The sequence below is a fragment of the Hirundo rustica genome, chromosome 23 (genome assembly GCF_015227805.2).
Source record: "Hirundo rustica isolate bHirRus1 chromosome 23, bHirRus1.pri.v3, whole genome shotgun sequence".
Classification (NCBI taxonomy): domain Eukaryota; kingdom Metazoa; phylum Chordata; class Aves; order Passeriformes; family Hirundinidae; genus Hirundo; species Hirundo rustica.
In genome coordinates this window covers 6,772,610-6,796,387 of record NC_053472.1, presented here as the reverse complement: position 1 = coordinate 6,796,387, position 23,778 = coordinate 6,772,610, and the positions used below count along the sequence as shown (strand labels likewise).

General features: G+C 48.4%; 1 protein-coding gene across 4 annotated transcripts; it reads right to left on the bottom strand.

Moving 5' to 3' along the window:
- Positions 1-832: 832 nt before the first annotated feature.
- Positions 833-23,729, bottom strand: USP28 (ubiquitin specific peptidase 28). Of its 4 annotated transcripts, XM_040084960.2 has the most exons (27): positions 22,790-22,804; positions 22,158-22,329; positions 19,407-19,484; positions 19,015-19,147; positions 18,402-18,513; positions 18,043-18,205; positions 17,007-17,093; positions 16,439-16,576; positions 15,927-16,000; positions 15,378-15,454; positions 15,111-15,259; positions 12,984-13,111; positions 12,715-12,810; positions 12,171-12,350; positions 11,263-11,477; positions 10,952-11,022; positions 10,413-10,641; positions 8,803-9,006; positions 8,141-8,280; positions 7,760-7,945; positions 6,742-6,837; positions 5,723-5,901; positions 5,559-5,637; positions 5,148-5,227; positions 4,041-4,164; positions 3,332-3,530; positions 840-1,993 (listed from the first exon to the last, which is right to left on the bottom strand). In XM_040084960.2, exons 2-27 carry the CDS (start codon positions 22,170-22,172, stop codon positions 1,818-1,820), a joined length of 3,408 nt encoding a protein of 1,135 aa, XP_039940894.1. In that variant the 5' UTR covers positions 22,173-22,329; positions 22,790-22,804; the 3' UTR covers positions 840-1,817. The 4 variants fall into 4 exon arrangements, with proteins under 4 accessions (XP_039940895.2, XP_039940896.1, XP_039940894.1 ...); XM_040084959.2 differs by lacking the exon at positions 22,158-22,329 and having other exon boundaries at positions 22,790-22,850; XM_040084961.2 differs by lacking the exons at positions 6,742-6,837; positions 7,760-7,945; positions 22,158-22,329; positions 22,790-22,804 and adding an exon at positions 23,609-23,729 and having other exon boundaries at positions 833-1,993.
- Positions 23,730-23,778: the final 49 nt, after the last annotated feature.

The following is a 23,778-nucleotide window of genomic DNA, read 5'->3' as shown; positions in this document are numbered from 1 at the left end:
CCTGGCCATCACCTTCCAAGGAGCTGCAGCCCCGGCCAGCTGCCTTTGGAGGGCTGACCAACTCTGGGAGCACAGAGAGGCTGTTTTGGTGGCAACTCCCTTGGGAAATGGGAGGACAGGGCAGTGAGCAAAAGCTTCCAGCCTGGGAACACTCCTCCTGTCCAGCCCAGTCCAAATACCATGACGTCCTTGGCACCACTCTGTTCTCCTGATGCTCTTCGTTGGTCCCTTAAAGCAGGCTTTGGGTATGGGCTGGGCATTTCAGCTTCTGGCAGCAGCACAAAAACAGGGCAAAGCCACTGTTTCGCAAGTCAGAACAAATGGGCTCTCCTCTTCCCAAACCACATCCTACTGCTTGCAAGTGCACAAAAGCTGCCCGGCAATGCCAAGTGTTGGCTGGGAGGAGGCAGCGTGCCTCCGGGTGGGTGATGGCCCGGAGGCTCTATTCAAGAGCTCCACGTTTCCATTCATCCAAGGTCAAGCACCCCAAGCAGTGAGTTGAAGGCCTCATCCCACATACAACAAGGCGGGAAACAAGCTGATAAAGCAGCACTCTGGCACTGCAGCACCCTGAGGAGGCATGGGTCACTGCTAGGACACTGGCAGCCAGAGTGCCTGTGGATAACAGCAGTCCTACTTCATCATAAAGTCACCTGGAGAGTGCAAGATTCTCCCACAGGAGCAGTTTATTCCTAAGTACTGGGGAAACACCACCTGACAGGATGGTGGAACCATCCTAAGGCAGCTCTGCTCATGACAACACATTTTGTACAGGAGGAACCTTCAGGCAAAACCCCAGAGTGAAATAAAGACATGGAAGGAGCTTTTCATTCTAACATAGAACAAATGCTTTTATTGCACTGTTAGAAAACTCTGCATAGTTCCAAAAAAACAGGATCCCCCTCCACTGACTCAGAACTTTTGGCTTACAACTGCTGCAGCTCAAATGCAAGCACAGGGCGACCGCAAAAGGAAATGCCAACAGGGCACTTCGTTAACAAAGTCAACACAAACCCCCACCACCAACACAATGGGCTGATCCGAGCCCTCACAGTTGTCACTGACACTAATCCAACCCTGACCAACCACCCCAGGGGAGAAGGAAGTTTGCCTTCTGGCCACGAGGGGAATATCCTTTGGGGTGATGTGATTGCCCTGAGCCAGTCAGCTCCTGCCAGGCACAAACCCACAGCCCCGTCCTGGCTCCTCACTGCCAGGATTTGCCTGTGCCTCTCCAAGGAAGGCTCCTGCGTGGTTTCTGGGGCCAGCTGGAATACAAAAGGCAAAAGCCTGCTTGACTTGACCAGAACATGCAGCCGCGTGCATGACTGCCCACGCGACAGAGCGTGAGCCACTGCTCCTTGCTGCCTCCTCCTCACTCAGCCCAGGCTCCCGTGAGCAGGAGCCTGGCTGGATCGGAGCACGCAACCCCTGGCAGTGACCATTCAGGGAGCTGTGAAAGTGCCCGACAGCCCAGCCACAGTGTGCAGGGGTGAGCAGAGTTGGGCTCCTCTGCCATCATGGGTCCAGGGGCTGCCCCTAGAAGGTTGCCAGGACAGAAGAACCTCTGGAGCCCGGCTGGGCCCCATGGTGCTGCCGGGGCCTGCGCCTTGCTCTGTAACCGTGGTCCAGGTCGTTCGTTACTGCCTTACGTTCTGCCTCTGAAGTGCAATACTGCTTTTTATCCGCTCATATTTACAAAGAACACAGCTTGGAATCCAAACCGCCCCCCTGTCCTCCCCCGCTCCAGCAGCACCCGACGGAGGCCCTGGGCAGGCCGGCAGCGTGGCACTGCGGCACGGCCAGCGGCCTGCGGGCTACTTCACGGTCACGGTTGAGGCCCCGTGAATGGACTCCATGACGGCTGCAAAGCGGCTGCAGAGGTCGTAAGGGGAGTTGGGTCGGATCTTCGGGGGCTCTTTCAGCACAATGACCTCAGTGGAGCCGTCGAGGAGCCGGGGCAGCAGCTCACCCAGCTTCATCTGCAGCTTTGCTGTCAAGGGGAAAAGGAGGAAACGGTCAGTGGCAGCAAATGGCAGAGGGCTCCAGGCCCTGAGTTAAGGAGCTGTGATGCCTTTTGCAGACTCCTCTCCCTGCGCTGAGAGCCGCCCAGCCCATCACCAGGGATGAGCAGCAGCTGCTGGCGCAGAGGAGGCTTTGCACCAGCTCCAGTCCTGCCTGCCTCCCCAGGGCTCTGTGAGGGAAGCTCCACTGCCACCTGGCTGCCTGAGGACAGGGCCATGTCCCACTGAGACACGGTGCTCTCCAAGGAAAGGCACTGCTGTCCTGGCAGTCAGATGAAGTGTAACTGCATGCTGCAGGGTGACGCTCAGCTATTGACTGCAACTGAGGGAAATGGAGCCTTCACACCCTATACCCCCTCAGACAAGCCAGTTCAGCCCATGCTGAGCTGGTACCGCGCACTCCCGGTGCAGGTCTGTGCCCAGATGCCACTGGAGTGCATGATACAGCACAGCCACCACAGGATAAAGAAGAGCAGAGAACACCTGAGCCAGCTCCTGTGACCTGGGAGGGGTGAGCACTCAGCTTCTGGTTCTTTAAAACCTTCTGTGCAAGCAAAGGCTGCCACATCCAGCCCAGGAACTGGGATAAATTTATCCAATATTAATTTTTACAACTGTATTTTGAGAATAAACCTCTGTGTTTTTGCATCATTTTCTTTCATCAAGTTTACCCTCTGTTAGTGATAAAAATTCTGCAGGGACTCCCCAGACCTTCATGCACACATCAAGGCAAGTCAGGACCGATTTGTCTGAAGAGAAATGACCTGAGGGGAGTCACAGAGGCCGACTCCAGGAGAAAATACAGAACAAGAATAGCTGTCCAGAACCAACATTCCGCTCTACAATGACAAACTCCTCTTCAGAAGGCAGAGATGCCCCAAATCTGCTCCCCCATTCCATCTTGCATAACCTGGCCTCTGATAACACCTACTCCTCCCTCCTGAAGAGAAGCACGCCACGCCACCAAGTATGGTTGTGTTCACCTGCCATTCCTGGGTACCTCCAGTCAGGGAGAAACCCTGACATAAGACCCAAGCCCCTCAAGGAAACTCTAAGCCATTCTTGGGTCATCAGCTGTCCCATTTTAGGGAAGAGGGACCCTTCTGCAGCTTGTTTTTGTGCAAAAGATTAATTCCTTCTGTAAAAGGATTTAATGGGTGATTCAAATGCATTTCTCCTCCCACAATTAGAAGGACATTGATGGGCTGTAGTGCAGACACCAGGAATTTAATTTTAGATGGTCCTTTAATTCTTCCCCAGTTCAGGTCCAGATACTGCCCTGCCCATGAGCAGCAGCCATTTCCTACCATCCATGTCTTCTCGTCCCAAATAAGAGCACCAGCGGTTTCTCATGACCTCGATGGCATCCAGGTCCTCTTTGGAGATCTCAAAGTTGTTCATGAGATGCATGCAGGGGATGATCAGCTCATTCAGGATGCTCACACCCTCTGACACATGAGCTTCTTCACAGCTGACAAAAAGAGAAGCTGCCATCTCGTTCAGTTTCTGGGGGTGGAAGGAGAATTGGGGACAGACTTGTAAAGAACAAGCACGGACCATGGATAACCACCCAGGAAAGGCCCAGCTTGGGCCCTGCACTGGCAGCCATGCAGAGAATAAGGACTAACAGCATCAGACTCTGCTGGAACAGCCACTTTCAGTCATGGGAAACACACCGTAGAAAACAAACTTGAAAACATATATATATATTCATACACATGCAATTTGCTGTATCTGTATACAGAGAGCATACAGCTAATTTACACATCTGCCTTGAAGATGGCAAGATCCAGATCTGCCTTTGCCTAGATTCTCTGAAACCTATGTGGCGTGTTCTTTAATAATCATAATAATATGATTATTATTAGCTTTCCATATTGCTGCTGGTACTCAGCAAGGGGCAGAATCATGTCAATAGACTAACAGAAACAGTTGTACTGGTCTTGGCTACCACGGCGCCCTGGCTGCTCCCTCCCCTCCTCTCCAAAAGTGAGTGCTGAGCTGCTCCATACAAACCAGGAGACACTTCCTTCTGTACAAGGCGATCAGCGACTCGCTCACGCCTCGGTTGGTTCCCTTCAGCAGCAGTTTGGTGTTGCTTTGGTAGGCGTAGACCAGGTAGGTGAGTGACTCTTGGTACCTGGAAGAAGAGGGACAGCTCTGCAGGCCTCAAGCTCTGCCAGGGCCATGACTACAGCCATTCCCTTGGCTCAGCTCAGGAAACATTTCCTGCTGGGCTTGGCTGGAACGGCATCGGGCCCGATGGGAAAAGCTGTATTTCCCTGACAAAGCACAAATGAACAGATGGCCCATGTCAAGCCTTCCTGCTCCCTTTTGCCCGGAGTGCCAAACAAGTGTCTGGGCAGAGCCCCTTAAAACCAAGTTCATGTGCAATGTATTTGTACCGTGTTTATTTTCTGTACTGCCCCAGGAACTGCACTATGAGAGGACACCCTGAGAAGAGCAGACGGTTGTGTTTTGAGTCTCACACATTTCAAGCTACAGATGAGAAAACAGAACCGCTGACAGGGATTAGGTCAAACTGGGGGAATTCTAAGCTGCTCTTGTCATGCCTCATGTCAATTTGCCCACCTCAATTTCGTGGCTCATTACTGTGAACCCCCTTGGAATTCAGTTCTGTTTCCATCCAGGAATAAAAAAGCCTGCACCATTTAAGAAAAATACAAGTTCTAGAATGGTAAGGAGGAAACCAAGACCCTTTGAGTCTAGAGGACTCCAAAGTGTGTGTTTATACAAAGCATAACACCCATTTTGAGGCAGTTTCATTTTAACACAGGAGTCCAAGGTGAAAAATCCCAAAGTGATGACAATTATTCCTGTAAACCTGTCTCTGGAAAACAGAATATAAAGCTCTACTTCTCAAAGGGAAATCTTAAGGGGGAACTTCCAAACTGTCAGGCAGGCAGCCAGTAGCTCAACCTCATATTCTTTAAACTATTAACCAAGCTCGACTGTGGATTCTAGAAGAGCAACTGGCAGGTCAAAAAGTGCCCACTGGCCTCAGACACAGGCCACTGTGGTTCAGAAAGAAAGATTTTTGTCAAAGTGACCTTTACTTTTAGCTACAGCTTATTGTGTCCAAACACAATTAGAGGAACTTACTTTCTATTCTGGTAGAGTTCCAATCCTGTCAGCAGGTAAATGGACACTTTGCGGAAAAGGCTGTAGTCTTCGTGCCATCTCTGTGAGGAGGAGGAGGGAAGCAGAGCATCAGCCTCACCTGAAACACTTACATGCATAGTTTGGGGTCTCTGATTCCACCCTTTGAAATGTTTAAATGTCTCTCCTAAGTGACACACCAATGAATTTAGCCAGCTGCAGACACTCCTCCAAGCTCAGATTCCCACTGTATTCCCTCTCCCTCAGCACCCTCCTGCAGACACCTGCTGCCAACAGGCATCCAGTGACCAGTGCGTTGGCCACACAGTTCCATGCTGTGCTCCCCATTTCCCAGTTCAGACAGAGCCAGTCAGGACAGTGAGAAGGATCAGAAGCAGCTCTCTGGTCCCTTACCTTGTACTCCTCCATGTCAACGTCGTCAGGACCGATTTCGCTCAGCTTTGCCCGTGCCACCTTCATGATGCTGATGGACCTGCTCCATGTGAGCAGAAAGGAGAAAAATTACAACCGGCCACATCTGGGTGGGAAAAGCCTACCCTGGAATTCCAGGCACTCACCGTTCATCATAGCTGAGGTTTTTGTCTGCAAACTGCTCGAGGAGGGTCCGTTCCACCACCTTCTGCGGAGCGTTGTTCTGCAGGAAGTAGATGAGCACGTGCTGCAACCGAGCATCGTTCTGGGGGGTTGGGGTCTCCTTGGAAAGCAGGTACAGCCGGGAGTACTCCTCATGGAATGCCTGCCAATGGAACACACGTACTGACAGACCCACCTGGCTGCCCATGGGAATGCCACAGCAGCCAATGGGAGCTCAAAGCTGTCCTGTTTGAAGGGATTCCTATGGTGACACCAAGCCTCCTCTGCTGGTGATATTCCAGGGGTGAATAACCAACACCTCAACTCTAAACCAATGGCCCCCACAGCCAGGCAAACCCCACATGTGAAGTGTGAGCTTCCAAAAGTGCCAGGCTGTGTAGGTGCCTTTGAGAGAGGGGGGAAAATTGCCTTAGATGGATTTGGCAACCCTCTGACAAGTGCTCAGGCTGCCAGAATCAACTGGGACACACTTGTACCTGCAGGAGGTGCAAGAGTCTTGTGATTTATATTCCCATAGATTACCAGCACAGGTGATTCTTTCCACATGGTATTTTTAGTTAAATCTGCCTGCCTGTAAATCTAACACTAGCTTCAGCATTCAGCAGTAGTTATGCTTTCAAACCCCTATTCACACAGACATTTCTTGAGGACATCTTTGACAACAGAGGTCACAGTAAGCAAGCATGTTCAGGACCAAAAAAACCAAATTTTAAAGTAGCAAAAGAATAAGCAGAAAAAAGGAAAGTTGCTGTTTGTCTTGTGAGGACAGTGTTCTCTTACAAGCTCTAAAAATTGTTTTGAACCCACAGATATCTCATCACTGTAAGACAGCAGGAACTGAAATGCAGGGCAAAGGCCATTAACTAGAAGAAAAACTGCACAAATCGTTCCCTTTACACTCCTGATCTGTCAATATGGCACACACTCTCTATTCTGGGAAAACAGATATCCATACTATTTGATTTAGCAAACAAATCAATACCTTAACAAGCCCTGCTTCAGACCCATCACGATCAAAGGTCTGGCGGGCTTTTGCAATAGCCAGGATGACACCTTGCATGGCTGGACTCAGCATCACCTTCCACGAAAGCAGGAGAAGAGACACAAACAGGAACAAGGAAAACAGTAACAGGGAAAGAAGAGACAGCATAGTGAAGAATGGAAGAAACTTTCAAAGGTAAGGTTTAAAGGAAGTTGTATGAGTACAGGTGTGATAACTGGGGCTGTGAGTTACTTGCATGCAACTGACTCTACCTATCACATGCACTTTACATGCAGGATGCAGGGGTTTTTTTGTTTTTTTTTTTTTGGCATTTAAATGTCTCAAGGCTGATCAACCCAAACCCTTGAATTTTTAAATTCAACAAGTGAGAAGGTAAAGCATGCTGGCCATGTCCCCACCATGTCCCACTCAATCCTCCTAAGACATGTAAAATGAATGCAGAACCTGTGATGCAGCAGTTCCTCGAGCCAACATCACACAAGAACATCTCAAACCTACTCAAGGAGTGACAGCACCAGTGTTGGTATGAAATCCAACTTGTGAAAGTGAGAGAACTTCCAAAACACTGCTTGAGCATGTATGAGAGTGGTTAAAGTCAAAAAAATCAGTGGGCAGGGTACACAAATTATGCTGTCGGGATTAAGGTCTTTGACTGGGGGCAAAACAGTAACTGAAGCCAGCAAAGAGACTTGTAACTAAATTAACACAGGTAGGATCAATTTTGATACAGTTGTGCCAGAAGGAGGACTTAGGACCAACATGCATATTGACAAATTGAGTGCTCTTACAGAGCTCCTTCTCTGATGAGATTTAAAAATGGAGTTGTGGAACAAGGTGGTCCCCCTTCCCTTCCACAGTGGGAAAACTAACTTTGTACAGGGCGTTGTTCCTATGACAAACACAATCACACCCACCCTCAGGGCAGCTCAAAGCCAGCTAACTACAAAGGTACAGGCTAACGAGCAGCAGTAATTAACCCCTGCACTGGGATCTGTACCTCCTCATTATATCCATCTGCATCGGATCTAACGGGAATCTTCCCCACACTGGGGATTTCCACTTCAGAGACCTGTGAGCTAGTTTGGGCAGCAGCCTCTGCTTCCCGAGTGTCCCGGGGCTGCTCTGCCTGAACTGTGGGGGATGTTTCTCCTGGATGGGCCTTCAGTGGCTCTACCTCCTTGTGCTGTTGCCAAGAAGAGAAAGAAGAAAGAGAGTAAGAAAATCCAAAGCAAAATACAGGAAAGCCAAAAGGGATCCAGCTAAATGTGGTACAGCTACAGAACTTCACAGAAATGGGAAAAGCAAAGGTCTATCAAGAAGAATTAATACGGAGACAAGCAAGAAAGGGGAGGCTCTTGGGCCAAGGCTCAGCTCCTACCTCGCACAGAGCTGCCTCGACACCGTTCTTCTCGTAGGCATCGGCAGTGTTGGCGATGGCCTTGGCAGTCTGCTCCTTGGCAATCCTGGCGTGCTCCGAGGACAGGGAGCGCATGCTTTGCTCACAGACTGGAGATTGCTCTGTCAGGACAGACGTGTGGTACCAGTGAGCGGAAGCTGCGAGATTTTTTCTCTCTTGCTCTAAAATGTTTTTGCAGCTTGTCCATGCAGTTTTACACAGCTGCCGCCTTCATCCCAGAGGTGAAGGCACTTCCCGCGAGCGTGCGCGTACCCCTTTCCAGTGGGAATGGCACACGTCATCAGGGATTGCCAAGTAACGTTTCCCACTCCAGAGAACAGCGCTTGTCCACTCGATATTTATGAAAAAAAGAAAAAGCTGGAAATGAACTGATATTAGCCCATGAGGATTAAGTGAATGGGAAACAGCATTTCTGGGGACAGGCTCGGAAGGATGCACATGCAAAACCAGCAGAACAGCCTTTTGTACTGTCAGGACAGAGCCTCCAGCAGCTGCCTTTGCTGCCTTATTCACACCTGCTCCTGCATTCTGACACATTTTTGAAAGGCTTCAACACAGTGGTACTGGTGACCAACTGGCTGTTCCTGGTTCCGAGATGGTTTGTAAATTCGGAGTGAGATTACCTAGTCCAGACTCAGAGGAAAGGTCCTGCAACTCAGAAGTAGGCGAAGGCTCCATCTGAGGAATCTTGCAAGACTGCTCCTCATCCCACTCCTCTGCCTCCTGCTCCAGGCGCCAGTTGTCCTCCTGGATGTAGTGTCTCAGTTCTGGGGACAAAGCTTCCACTTCTTTCTGGAACTGTCTAGCCTCTGGGCCCTCATCCTCATCTGGAGGAAACGCAAGACTGGCATAAGGAAACACATTGTGGCAGGACACCACCCTTAGGGACACACACACACGGTATTGTGAGCAGCTGCAAGGAAACCGACTGAGGGAGAAAAGGGGAAAGAAATCCCATTTTCTACTGGCTCTGTAATTTAAGGTGATCCAGAAGGAAAGGTGCAAAAATAAAGACAAATCTACCGAGTTACCTAAAACAAACCCCTCTTTTGTTCTGCTACTGGAGAGCATTTACACAGAGCAATTCCAGAACCAGCGTCTGCTGATGCAGGTCAGACACACCCTGATCCAAGGGCTCCAGCTGTACAGGGATCAGCACTGAACTGCCACCAGCTGCAAAGTTCACAGCTCAGCCGGAGACGACACACCTCCATCACTGTACGGCAGGTAAAGCTAAGGGCTGCATGGGTTCTAGAGCACGAGTGTCATGCTGATGTTTCTTAGTGCTTTTTAAATCTACTTCTAGTATTCTACTAGTATTCGCTTTTAAAACAGCAGAAAACCCAAGCAGCATCAGCTTCAGACAAGTGCTAAAATTTATCAAAAGCAAATGGCAGCTTTCTACAGCAGGTATTGTTATGCATCCTTTAAAATGCTTTAAAAAGAACAACAAAAAATTGCATTAAATAGGAGAAAAAAACACCCCATGGGTTCATTTCAGAACTGTCATACGAAAACAAAGAACAACCTCCAGATTCTCATCAGCCACATTTAGCAATGAACAGAATGTCAGCTCTCCATTGTTTCTTTCCATTTTTTACAACAAAATGAGCCACGCGTGAAATTACTGGGTCCCTCTACAGCTGTTTGCCATGTCTAGAGCCACGTGCACAGCAATTTCTCCACAAAACTATTTGTACACTGGCACTGCAAACACACCAAGTCTGAGCCACTCAGATACCAATACTTCTCAGGGAAAAGCTGCACGAAAAAGAGCCCATTTAGATTCGGTGTAACAGAATCATCAAAGACCAAGCAAACGAGTCAGGAAGTGTGATAAAAATGGAAGAGATAAAGTAGGAGGCATTTCACATGCCCTGAGGAAACAAGTACTGCCATATAAACACTACAAAAAGCCAAAATGAAGAACACTGGCACTAGATGCATGTTAAACGTGGCAAAAGGGCAGGGAGAGTCTGTACACACGTAATTCACGCATGAGGTGCTTTTTCCAGTCTCACCTGCGTGCTTCTCCTGGCAGTTTTTAGCCCTATCAGGGATTTAGAAATGAATCGAGCACAAAGAGGATTATTTCGGTCCTGTCTGGGGTGAAGTTTTGTGCTTTGTCAAAAGACAACTGTGCTGGGGAAGCCGAGGAGCATAACGATGGTGCAGGCCAGAGAGACACACCAGCACACAAACATCCCATTAACCAGCAGCTGTGGCTCTGTACCTGCACCGACGCTGGACACCTGGTCACTGATGTACATCAGGCAGTAGGCACTGGCATTCCTCAAGCCTCCAAATGACTCTCGTTCCAGCTCTTCCCACGATGACTCTGTCACCAAGATGTCATTGTACTTGAGCCATCTTTTCCGAGGCTGGTCGTATATGAAGGCCCAGTAGTGCCCAGCATTTGCCTGCCCCTCATGGACCAGGACTGCATGCAAACGATAGGGAACCTGCAAAGTGGCATGGACGTCACTCAGATGTGCAGTCAGGGGCTGACTCTGCCCGACCTCCGTACATAAACAGTGGGACTGTTTGTAGGTGCAGCATGGCACAAGAGTCTGAGCAATCTGATACATCTCTTACTAAGTGAAAACTGACTTTTAAGGAAAGAAGATACAAGATTTTCATAAGTAAATCTTTCTCTGCTTCATCTGGAAATTTAAAAAATACAGTGAAGAGGGCAATTTCCACCAACATCTAACAAAAACGAGGATCAGCAATACTAGTTTAATATTTACCTACTGGAGCTGCATTTCCTACCTGCTGGAGGAGAGGGTCACAGTACATTTGTTCAAGGGACAGGTTGATCCCAGCAATAGACTCCTTCAGATCTGCCAAGAACATCAACAATGAGAGAAATGCATAAAAATTAATGACTACTTATCAGGCTATGCTAGCTCCTTTCACTTCAAAGAGTTTGAAGCCATGCAGAGACTATCAGATAGACTCAACACCAGAGCTCTAACAGGGACAAAATTATTTGTAGTTCAGGCTGTAACCAGCAAAGCTACAGAGGGGAAGCCAGGCGCACACTCAGGAGGAAAACCGGTACAAATGCATTAGGGGCCAACCTTGCACGTCTTGTTTGATCTCGTTTCTCCATCGCTGCAGACATGTCTGAACCAGGTTCAGCTCTTCCCTGGAGACCACATGAGGAGCTGGACGTTCAGACAGTTCTGCTGGTGAAACAGCAGGCTGGAGCTCCATACTGGAGTTTTGCTGCAGCGAAGAATTTGCCACAAAGAAAGCTTCATCTTCAGTCCTAGTATCGGTCCTTTCTTGTATGCTGTGGAGCAAAATCCAAGAGTAGTGGGCAGGTTTTTTAATCTTTCTCTCTCTTTTTTTTTTTTTTTTTTTTTAAGTATATAAAATAAACCAAACAAAAATGACTCCAGAGCTGGAGCAGGATTTCCTTTCCAGAGGGGTATAAAATGCAGAGAGAAAAAGTACACTGAAATGTGCTTCTTCCTTCACAGATCAAACTAAAATATAAGAAAAAATTCTAAGGAAACTTCTTATAGAACTCTCTAAGCACAGATCCACAATAAGCAATGCTAAAATTCCTTCCATTACTACTAAGAAGGTTTACTCAGCTTAATTTAGAGTGTTAAACCAACCATGCTGGCCAGGGTTATAATAATCCAATACTGCTGTAATTTACTGGTCAATGAAGCAAAAAAATGAGTAGCCTAGCCAAAAAGGGCACGTATTTTAGTTCTTAACTGCTGCTTAGGCAAGGAATATAGGGATGCTTTTGGACAAGGAGAAAGGACAGACCAGGATGCAGTGTTCTATTTACAAGAACAGAATCAAACAACCAGCAAAGCAGTGACCCACAACTCGCACAAGCATTTGCACGTTACAGCATCTTGTTCACCAGTGCCCAGATAAATAACCCACTTTTGGAATGCCACCCAGGACCATCTAGTTGGGAGGTGAAGTGTTCTCCTGTGCACTCTTTTTATTTCTGTTTACTGACCCATTTGGCTGTGAGAGCACGTCCAAAACATGAGGCTTGGCTTGGGAGCGCAGGAGTGTTGTTTGAGAGCTCTGAGCAGAGCAAACAGCCACAGCTGGCTTTGTAGCAATGAACTCAAGCACATATTGCAGCATGTCAGGCAGTGGAAAGCGGGCTGGGCCAGAGCCATATTCCATGTACCTATGGAAAAAAGCAAGGTGTTGCATGAATGAAGGAATGAGATGGGTTTAAACCTCATGGGACAAGAGAAGAACAACTTCTTCTGTAAGGTGCTACTGGGCTTCCTCACGTCCACTCCCAGTGCAGCTGACAGCGTCAACTCTGCTCTTTAAAGCATTTATTCCTGTAAGAGTATCAGTGAAATTTCAAAACCAACGAAGAGACAGGTTTTTGAAAATACACTTTCTTCTTCCACATGTTTCAGAACAACCATGTTGTTGTTTCTCCTTCCCCTACAAGTTTCTCATCTATTGGAAAGCTCATTTAAAAGGAAACACTTGCAGTCTTCCAGAGGGCATAAAAATAAAACCAGATGACTACTCACCTTTCCAGTTTCTGCTGCAGAGTCACCATTTTCTCCTTCAATCTCTTCATTTCCTCTCTTTTCATCTGAATAAGATCTTTATTGCAGTAGAGGTACCTAAACAGAAATAACAGAGCCCCATTTGCCAGGTGAGATTTGTTTACTTCTAACATTCACAATCTTCCGTAAGTATTTTAGAATCTTTCCTTGCTCACCCAAACAACCTTTTTAATTTCTTTATTTATAACAAAGCAATAGCTTTAAACATACCGTACAACAGGACAACTCACCTGTCCATATATATAGTCTGGGGAAACTCTAGCTTGGTGTGAATTTTCTCGGGCTGTCCTAGTGACTGATTGAACTCAAATCGGGAGAGTTCAAAGGTCAGAACTGGTGGGAGTTTTGTAAACCAGCGCTGTAACAAAAGCAGAAATGCCCCCAAAGGGACTTGTTTTAAGATGACTGCTAATGGCACATTTTAGACTGATCCTATATGATTTCAGACTGATTTAAAAGTCTCTGTCTTTAAGCACTGAATTAGGTTTTGTTTGCAGAGTGACTAGTCAGAAAGCCAAACTTTTCAAGTTAGAAATTTCATTTGATTTTATATTTTTACTGTGAAAAAGCCTCATAATTGCTCTCAATGTTACTTGTCATCACCTGATGCATCCAGCTTGACAGATTATTAACAAGTCCAGCACTGAATTCCATAAATTAGCAGAGGCTACAAACAATCTGCACATCATCTAAGAGTCCCTGAGAGAGTTCTTTTCTGAGGCAGATCACATGCAGTGATGAACACTGGAGTCCTCCTGCAGCATCAGAATCCTTGTTCTTACTCAATCTACTTGCAAACGACTTGATTTAGGGGATTCAGAGAAGACCCCCAGCTACTTTCTGTAGCTTCATATACTGTTCCAAAGTGTTATGCTGAAAGAAAAATTCTCAGTTGAATTCACACTTCCTCTTGCTCTTCCTGAATTCACAACAACTTCCAGCATCCACTGCCAGAAAGTCCCTTCACCTGTCTCAGCTTGGCACCGCTGACTTCATGTCCCCTTCTGGATTCAGGATGAGCACACTAAGCTCATTTTCCTTAGTGGGATTCATGCCAGATGTGCTGCAACAACAAAATTCCCCCACACCAGAGCTTTCTAAGAAGCAGCCCATAACCACAAAGAAGGAGTGATTTATGGTCCCATAGACTGGGAGAAGTTTCTGTAAATTCCACTGCTGCTTTGACTTTCAGTGCATTTGCCTAGGTGCTCAAAAGACAAAATCACCTTATTCCTTAAGTCCCCTATCACCACCTTTACCCACCACATCCTACAAAGTGAAACTAAGATGCACAATTTTCCCAGTAAGGCTTCTCAGAAATTAAAGAGAGCCTCTTCCTCCTATCTGTGCAGACAAAAGAATTAAACAGCTCTGTGATCGGTCAAATTGCCCTTAATTTTGGGAAAGAATTTTGAGGAAGTAAAAAGCTTGGATTGAAACAAACCTGCCTGATGAGCTCCAACGTGCCTTTGTCTCCAGTGCCAGCCAACACCAGCTTCACCCACATCCCCTGTAACTATACCTGAACTGCTTCAGGCAGAAACCAGGAAAACCCAGAACAAACATTTGAGTCCAGGGTCAGAACAGGGCTCCCCTGCTGAATACTTCGTTTCTCCTTTGCCAGTTTAAACCACAGCAACACAATTTTCAGACATTCTCACAGAACTGAAATAACTCTTCTCTGCCCTGCCTACACTCAATACCTTTGGAAATGCTGTTTCCCAGCCTTTCTCAAAGATAACTTCTGCTGTACTTACACACAGAGGATGCTGAATGCAACAGTGCTTCTTAACCTTGCTGCAACTAAGTTTTTTATGATTGGTTTGTGATTAGTGAGAGTTTAAAAAAAAAATAAAAATCATCACAGTCAGAAAATAAGAGTGAAAGCAGGAAGGAAAACCCCAAACCGTACAGAGCTTAATAGGGAGAAAGAGTCAAATTCCAAATGGCATACCATGGAGTTAAGCACTGTACTTTTACCCTCTGAAAATTTGGAGGCAGTAGGTCTCCCCCTACTCAGGTACAGGTAGGCTTCAACAGAAAGAGAGAGACTTGATCACACTTGATTCAGAGGCAGACGTTGACCTTTGCAATTTAAAATAAAGTCTTTGAACTGGTTACATAGGACAACACATCTTTACAAATCAGCAGACAGTGTCTAACCACACATAGTGTCTGATCACCTAACACTAACAGACATTTATATGAGATTCCAGATATCCAGAAAATGTTTTGTATTCAATTCTTAGAGAATGCTCACAGTTGCCATTTAAAGTTATCAGAGTACCCCTGCACTGTGTGTGCTGCACTTTTCTGCAGCGGGCAACCAAAGGCTCGGCAAAAAAGGTCAAACTAACCTCCTGTCCATACTTCACTGACTGAGACGCTGCTGCCTCGTCCATCTCTCCCTCCACCATGGCTCCTTCCAAGCACTCATTCAGGTTCCGGTAACCATTGACCTGAAGGGGATACTGACCAAAGGTCTCAATCTTGGAAAAAGTGTTGCCTGGATGATGGAAACCATACAGAAACCATGAGCTAACTCAAGAGAACAAAAAATTCTGGTTAACTCCAAAACACTCAAAGGAGTTAAAAACGTTGAATCTACCACAGCCTTAACTCACCCTCATGGACACCCTCAGTCAGGAAAGTCCCATAGAAGAGCTGCACCATTGGGTTTTCGGATTTGTCCCCAGGGCTCCTGTTTCAGAGAGCAAAAGCACACTTTCATTTACAACTGGGAGGCTGCAAAAAAAACCCCAAGTCAGAATCTAAGCCTCTGCTTGGGGGCCTACAGGCAAAAGTACATTTTTCTATCCAAGCACTAAATAAAGAGGAAGCCTCTAATTTATTTTTATGTTTCAAAGCACATTATAACACTTACACTGGCAAGAGTGGGAAAAAAAAAAGTTAAGGTGCCAGCTTCTGAAATGAAGTTTCAAACTACCAGAGCTTTTCTGTTCCCTCAAAAGCTCATTTACCCTGCAGGCCATGTCAGCAAGGAGTGAAGTCCCACAGTCATCAACAGAAGGTGCAGACACAACACTTCAAGGTTAACAAGCCTCATCCACAGGAAACAAAGAACACTCATTTGCTCAAAACCTTCATATGAAAGCCCTCTCATTTATTAAACCTCTCCTTAGGTCAAACTCCTGGGACCACACAGAACTCACGTGACATTCACAGCGAGCTGGAATGCGTCCTCCAGCCAGTCCAGTAGTTTGTGCGTAAATTCACTCACATCCTGCTAGAAGAGAGACCAAAGGGGAAAGTAAATCGTGACACCCAGCAGAAAGTGCTCCCCCAGTGTGCTGGTGTCACAGACCCACTGAACACAACCTGACCGGTGCTGCTGTGCCCACTCAGCTGAGCTACGTGAGACCCAAGTGCTGTGCTGTGCTGATTTAGGCTGATAATGAACGCCCCTCATCTGAACACTAGATCCGAGGAAATGACTGTGATCGCTACCCGGCTATGAAGATGGCACTGCGAAGTGCCATGCTACGCTGGCTGGTTAATTAGCACGCATGTACATTCTGCTCTAATGATACCGGGACAGCTGCTTGTTGGCTGACAAACATGGGAAAAGGCCTCCGAAAGCACCAGCAGGATCAGGCAAAATGGGGTTGCTGTGGCTGTGACTGCTAGTTTGAAGAGAGCAAAAGGCTTTTCAATGTGGTTTTACCTGTGGTTGTTCAGCTGATCTAAACACGTCCCTCAAGAGCTCCAGTGCTGCAGAAGGGTCTACGAACTTACGCCATGTTCCCAGCATTAATGCAAACAGACACTGAAGTTCTTGCATGAATGCAATATTTCTTTTTCCCTGCATTGAGAAAAGAAGAAAAGTCAAGGCCTTCCTGCAGCTCCAAAAAGCATGATCTTAAAACTAAGTACTACTGAACACTACATGCACATCTTCTAAAGGTACCCAACCAGCTGCATGCTGGCTCAAATACCAGTTCTTCTACCAGGCATGCAAACCAATGAGTAACCTGGAGCTGCCAAAGAAGTTTTATGGGAAAAACATCACCCCACACAGCAGTTAAAGGCTCTAGAGGACAGGGGTACAAGAAGCAGCTCTTTTTTTTTCCTGATTCTGTTTTTAAGAATTTCCTAAACTTATCTTAAATGTAGCCAGATGATTTTAAAGTCACAGGTCTCAGATGACCTCAAATCAAATGTGATAAGAGAAAGAGCAGAATGCTACAGTGCAAAAGAGGGAAACTCGACAGTGTTACTGAATCAAAACTTACAGTGTGACTATGACAACTTTCAAGCACATCCTGTGGGAGGGAGTACCCAAGGACCAGCCTCCGGAATTCTGGCAACTGAAACAGCGACTGAAAGGAGAAGAGAGGTGAAGCTTGGTCAGCACCGGCAAGGATTGGACTCACTGCAACCTGATGCTCTGTTTTCCTTGACAGGTTTCTTTTGCAAACTTCACATTCCCAATTGTCCCGTGCTACTGAATACACCTTTACAATGTGAGCAGCCCCGGTACTGGACCAGCACAGAATCAGAACCATAGAATTAACTAGGCTGTAACAAACCTTTGATATCATCAGCATGTTTGTACCCATCCAAGGATGAAATCTCATCCTGCCATTTCTAGGACAGATATAAATCCTTTAGGAAAATTACTCTATTCTGCACAGGCAGGCTCAGAAAAGCCCCCAAGAATAAGCCGTGGTGAGAAGAACCCATTTGCAGCTTTCTTACTTCCTCTCAGAGCTGGAGACAAATGATTAACATCTCTCTGCTGATGTAAAATGGTTAGGAGAGACAAATCTGCTCAGTTCCACTTATTATTGTCTCTTCTTCAGGTCATTACTAATAATATATGCTGCCTAGTTTTTTATTTGTCCAAGCATCTATGCCAGTGTATTCCATTAACTGAAATACGATACACCATGTGTTATCGAGCCAACAATAACTGCAGTAAAATTAAATTATCTGTTCACTTTGCCTGGCAAGCTTTTATCATTTCAGTAGGCACTTGGCCATCGCTGCATAAGTCCCTGCATACAGACACACAGATTCTCTGTAGCTATTTTTAAGCAAAGCCTATTTAACTGCTCTTCGGCTCTTTCTGTACAGGCCGAGAACACATCACAGTCACATCAAATAAACCCAGAAGTTTCTGTGTTTGAGCAGGGTCACATTTACTCATCTGCATATGATGATTCCCTCACAGAACTGCTGCATGTTTACTTCTAACTGAGAAACATTCTGACTCCAAGACCACAGCAATTTTGATATTAGAAGCAGAGAACTTTTTTTGCAGATTACCTGTATAACTGCACTAAACCAACACGTATTTCCGATATTTTTCATTCCAACAGGCCAGTCACCCACTCTTCTCCAGTCATTCTGCTTGGGGTTCTCTCCCCAGACTTCACAGCGTTTCCTTTTGGAGCGGTTTTTGTTTTCAGCAGAGTGGGTGTCCTGTGGTCTGTCACAAGAGATAAACACTGTAAAACACCTCCCAAAGATTCACAAGAGCTACAGGAATCATACTCCTCTCCAGCCAGTGGGTCCACCTGGCAGGTGATCCATGTTTGTTCTACAGGTACCAGCTTCAGAACCCACTTATGGGTACTTATACCTGGGAAAACCAAAGTGGGAGGGTCATTTACAGCTCCACTGACCTTTCAGCTGCATCCCTTTCTGCAGCTGGAGCTTTTGGTGATTCCAGTGGTCTGACAGTGTTGGCTGTGCAGAGGTTATCTTGGTTGTGAGGGGCAGCTGCAGCATTAACATCTAGAAGTGGAGGCAGCATTCTGATCAGTTTTCCACCACCAGCAGCAAACATTCTCTTTAAGAGGAAATTCTAGAAAACATCACACTTCACAAATGTGGCTCTTCAATCAATACAAGCAAAATTTTCTAGCTCAGGTTTTAAACAGAAATCCCTGTTCAGATCATGCCAGGCAACCTAAAAGCCACTGAGTGATATGAATGAGGAGAACAGGGTAGAGCACGCAGCTGTGTACTACCAGGATTTCCTTACAGCCAAGTTCAGAGCTTAAGGAAACAGTTCAGAGCTCTTGAAATAATGAGGCAGGAACATCAGCTTTTTAACTGTGATGTGTCACCTCCAAACATTATTAAAACTCTACTAAGTGATCAGTACTGGCAAAATATGCACCAGAACAGAAGCTGGAGGGATGTACTGCTGGCAGAAGCAGGGAGGATGGATACTTCCCCTTTGAGCTCACACAAACACGTACAGCTGTAGGGGTGAGCAGAGGTGAAACTCACCCTGTGGGAGCTGTTTGCCCACCACGCTCTCTTCCCAGGCGGACGGCTCTGCAGCAGCTGGGTTCTGCACTGGCTCTGGAGTGGGGTCCTCTGTCAGGAAGGTGACTGCTTCCATGAGATCTCCATCAGCAGCCTGGTGGAATAATAGGGAAAAGCAAAGCACCGGTGAGGAGCAGAACAGCAAAGGATTTACCCTTTGCCTCTCGTGCATCCAGGCTGATCCTGGATCGCGCTCACAGGCCACGCGTGGATCATTCTAACAAGCTCAGCGCCAGCTGACAAACACATCAGCAAACGCCTGTGTGCTACCATAGGCAGGAGCCTGAACTTGCCTGACTTTTTGGACAAAATCAGAGCTCTCTTCCCCCAGAACAGTGAGAATATACACAAACCTTTAGAGCGGCAAGCAGGAATGCTGAATCCTGAATTCCTGTGATCTCTTTCATCTGGTTTAAGAGCACCTGGCAATCCTACGTGCAAAAAATAAAGAAGGCTCTTGTGAAAAGGTGAGCGGGATGGACATCGAGCTGTTTCTGCAAGACTTGCTGAGGGCTCAGTGGGGCACTGCTTCTGTCCTTCCTTTCTGTTGACAGACTGACGCACAAACCCATTCACACTTGCTTAATGCAAATACCAACATCAGCTTGAACATTGCACTCAGGTTTTTCCCCTGCTAAGTTCACAGACTAACATTCAACCCCTTGTATCTTCAGGAGAATGCAGGCAGGCCTGGGAGAACAGGCTATCCTTGCTGTCAGCTCTGGGATGCGCAGCACTCGTGGTGGGAAGGGGCTTCCCCACCCCCCGAAGGCAGCGGCATGTGCAGCAGGACATATAAGGCAGCCGCCTGCTCCCAGGGCACTGTCAGGAGCTATTTTCAGTGTGGTGGCACATGCCATTTGTGCATGTCACTTCTTACTGACAATAAGGTGTCAGAGCAAGGGCCCAGGAGCCTGCTACTGCTCCTCCTTCCCACTCCACACAGACCACTTGAGGTCTGGCAAGATACCCGCTGCCCAAGGCCCTGTGCTATGGTTCACAACTGGTTCAGCTACTTAAAACAAATGATTACAGAAATTCTCTTTACCAGACTTATAAAATCTTTGCAGCCTAGGCTTACCGCAGGGTGGTCACTGCACATGGCAAGCACAAACAACCTCAGTCAATGACTGCTAGGAGAGGCAGCTCTCCACAAGGATCCTCCCAGCGCTGGGGGTCCCAGCGCCCCTGTTCATGGCTGCAGTCCAGCTGACGCTGCTGCTAACGGCTCAGTCTGGGTGACAGCTGAGATGCAGCTCCATAATGCTGGCGTTGCATGTGGTATGGGAAGGACATCACAGCAGGAACAACTGCTGGCTCTGTGTTGTGTATCCTGATTTACAGAGGCTGTTGAGGATCCTGCAGTCAGCGCAGCTGATCGATCCCGGTTCCTTAAGATCCCACTTTTAATTAATCTTAACCAGCAAAGCTGCAGGCAAATGAACCCCAGTTTTTACTTACTCTCACCATTGAGAAAAAAACCCAAGATGCTTCCAGGGCACTGGAGCACAAGTTCCACCCAGTGAATAATGAGTCAACTACTTCTGAGCCCCCCTCCCCATACCGGTGATGGATGCTGCTCCACACACAAAGACAGCACATACCTGTGTCAGCTGTTAAAACAAAAATCTCCTAGATTATTTTTGGTGGCAATTCTCTTGTCAAGTTATTCACGGTAGTCCTATTTAAAATACAACTTTTGCTCAACTTTTATCAGAAAGAGCACATATGTGTGTTCAATCCCCCTCAGTTTGTTCCACACATTCTTTTTATCCTGAGAAAAGCCAAGACTCACAAACACCTCAGCAGCCCCAGAAGGAGCTGCCTGATGAGGAGCCAAGGCTGAGAGGCTTGGGGCAGGCATACTCTCACAAAAGCAAACCACTTAAATCATGTTGCTAATTTTGCTGCCTTAGCGTGTGCTGTGCATGTCGGCTGACCCCACCTTATGCCGCAGGGCAGATTTTTCCAGTGAAGAAAAAAACCTCACACCCTTGCTAATACACTGCAATATAATAATGAAACCCGAGGCAGGACAGGGCACGATTTTCTGTGGTTTTTCTGTTCCACCAAACAGAGAACTCACAAAGGCTGCTGTAAGCATAAAAGCCAATTACTGATCCTCTGCTCTAAGTTACCATTTAATATTTCAACAATTTCTGCGTGCTTTTATTCAGCCTTTGAGAAAAGGTTTGTGCTAACAGCAGACAGCTTATCCCGTACCACTTTCAAGAGGGTTATGGCTGCCTGGCAGCCCACAAAAGCCACCAGGAACCACTCTCTGTGCAACCAATTTGTTAAGACTTTGGGGAGTGCGCGTGGTTTTGTTGCCCTAACTAGTCTGGTTATTGCTTTCTGAGGTTACGCGCCACGGGGCTATAAAACAAGCTCTGTAGCTGGTAATTAACACCAGTGTGCTGCCGCTGCTAACACACCCTGCACTTGCAAACCCAAACTGAACCAAAGCCCTACCTGCTGGAAAAATAACAAACCAAACCCAAATCCTATTAGTATTAAATTACAGCAACAAGAGATGAGTACAAAACCAGGAGGCTGAGAGGAAGGAGGGTACTAGAGATAAAATTACAAGGTCAGCCAGGAAAGATGAAGCAGAAAGGTTTTGCTGTTTTCCCTGCTCTGAGGTGACTCACCACCTTCAGAAGTTTGTTTTCATGAGAAACTGTGAACAGGGAAAGGAGCAAATGCAGTGCAGGAGTTCAAGGGCGTTCCAGAAACAACAGCACGCAAGGAGGAGGAAGGCTGTGGCACAGAAGAGGCACACAGAGCCTCGGCCTTCAGCCTCTGCATCTCAACCATGCTTTTTATGGTGCGGAAAAATGGATATGGAGAGGGCTGGAAACCCACAGGTGGCAGCAGGAACAAAGCCCATGCTCCTGGCCAAGGATCTCACAAACCAACATCCATCATGAGAAGAAGCAGCAGGCAGCAACCAGGCCCCACGTTAACGTGTGCAAGATGCACACAGCGGGCTCTGTCTGGTCACCGTCCCCACTAGACCGGGGCATGGTTGCTGCACTAATGCCACTTCAAACACACAACCAAAGGACCAGTACCCTCATCCCATCCCACCCTGTAACTCTGACCTCTCTGAAACGCATCTCTTGGGTCCTAAGAGCACAGAGATACTACAGAAAGTGCAGACCCCTGCGTCAATTCGGGATGGTCTGGGCTTCAGTGCCCTGAGCACTGACACAGCCTCGCGTCCGGGTCCGAGTCCGGGTCCGGGTCCTTCCAGAGACAATTTTACGCAGAGCCCTGAAGTTTGGGAGCAACAGTTTCCGTTAACTTGCCCCCGGAGATGCTGCTCAGCGGCGGGGAGGGAACAGGCGTTCCTGCTCTCAGCAGAGCAGGAGGGTGTCCGAGCGCCCGCCCGAGCCCTTTCCCGTGGTACCGGCGCATCGCGCGCGTTACCGCGCGGAGCCCGTTATTCCCAACGAAACGCGCGCGGACGGCACCGCTGCCCGACGGGACGGGGCACCGAGAGCGCGCGGAGCGGGGAAGCGCTGCCGACCGGCCCCGAGCGGCCGCGGGCCGCAGCCTCGGGGCGCGGCGGGGCGGCCGCGCCGGGAGGGTCGGTCCGGCGGCAGCCCCGGCCCCGCGCGGGGGTCGCCGCCCGCCACCCTCCCGGCGGCCCCGCCGTCTCGCCCTGTGGCTCCCCCGCCCCAACATCCCCCGCCGACCCCGCGGTCTCATCCCGCCGCCCCCGCGGTCTCACCTCGCCGCCGCCGTCCCGGGCCCGCAGCTCGGCCGTCATGGGGCCGCCGGCAGCGGCGCCGACCCGCACAGCGCGCACGCGCGGCCTCTCCGGTTCCGGCCGCGCCGCCCGCCGGGGCCGCGTCCGCCGGTGCCCGTCCGTCCGTCCGTCCGGCCGTGCCCATCCGCGTGTCCGTGTGTCCGGCCACGTGTCTGGCAGCGTTCCCCCCCGAGAAGCCCCCGGTCATCGCCCCGGCCGCCGAGCCCGTTCTCCCCCCTCCCCACACCAGCAGCCGGGAACACCGGCCCCAGCCGGCGCTCTGCCCTGGCCGCGCCCCCCTATGCTGATAAAAGTGCATTGTTTTCTTGTAATTGCAACAATAATAACACCCCCTCCCCTATTTTGGTCCTGCTTCTGACATGTGTCCGCCTGCGCTGGCCCGGTGCTGCCCGGGCGGGAGGCTGCGAGCATCAGGGCGGCTGATGGAGGATGCACGGGGGACTGGGATGCTCCAGGGGTGGATGCGCCCCAGGGGAAAACCTGGGAAAGGCTCAGAACAACGAGGGGCCGGCACCTGCTTTCTGCTGCATCCAAACCCATGCTTTATCGGGCGTGGGTAAATCAGCAGGAAATAGGCATTTCTCAGATTTGCTGAGCCAAAGGGCTCTGTGTTCTCTGCACAGCCCGGATTCTACCTTTCCCTTAATAAAATGATATTGAAATGGAGACTTTCCAGCAAGGGGCCCCCGGGGGCTGTGCAGAACCCAGGTGTGTCTGTGCAGACCCCACGCTGTCGGCAGCGCAGCCGTCGGACCCGCGGGTGAGATGCGGCTCAGGCACCTGCGCAACTTGGCTCCAACAGACGAGCCAGCGGGGCTCAGCTCTCCTGGGAGAAACTGGCCAAAAACTGTCCCGCATCATCAGGAATGTGTCAGTTGAAATCGTCGGCCTGGGTTTGTCCCCGCTGGGCACTGAAGTTCCCGCGACGCTGATGGCATTGGGCGTTTCCG

What these genes read in the sequence shown, in the direction of transcription:
- USP28 (XM_040084959.2), bottom strand. Translation starts at nt 22,828, where the DNA reads ATGACGGCCGAGCTGCGGGCCCGGGACGGCGGCGGCGAG. An exon ending in AAAGTTGTCATAGTCACACT is followed by an intron (nt 16,577 to 17,006) that starts GTAAGTTTTGAT and finishes TTCTCAATGCAG; the next exon opens with GGAAAAAGAAATATTGCATT. An exon ending in GATCAGCTGAACAACCACAG is followed by an intron (nt 16,001 to 16,438) that starts GTAAAACCACAT and finishes TCTCTCTTCTAG; the next exon opens with CAGGATGTGAGTGAATTTAC.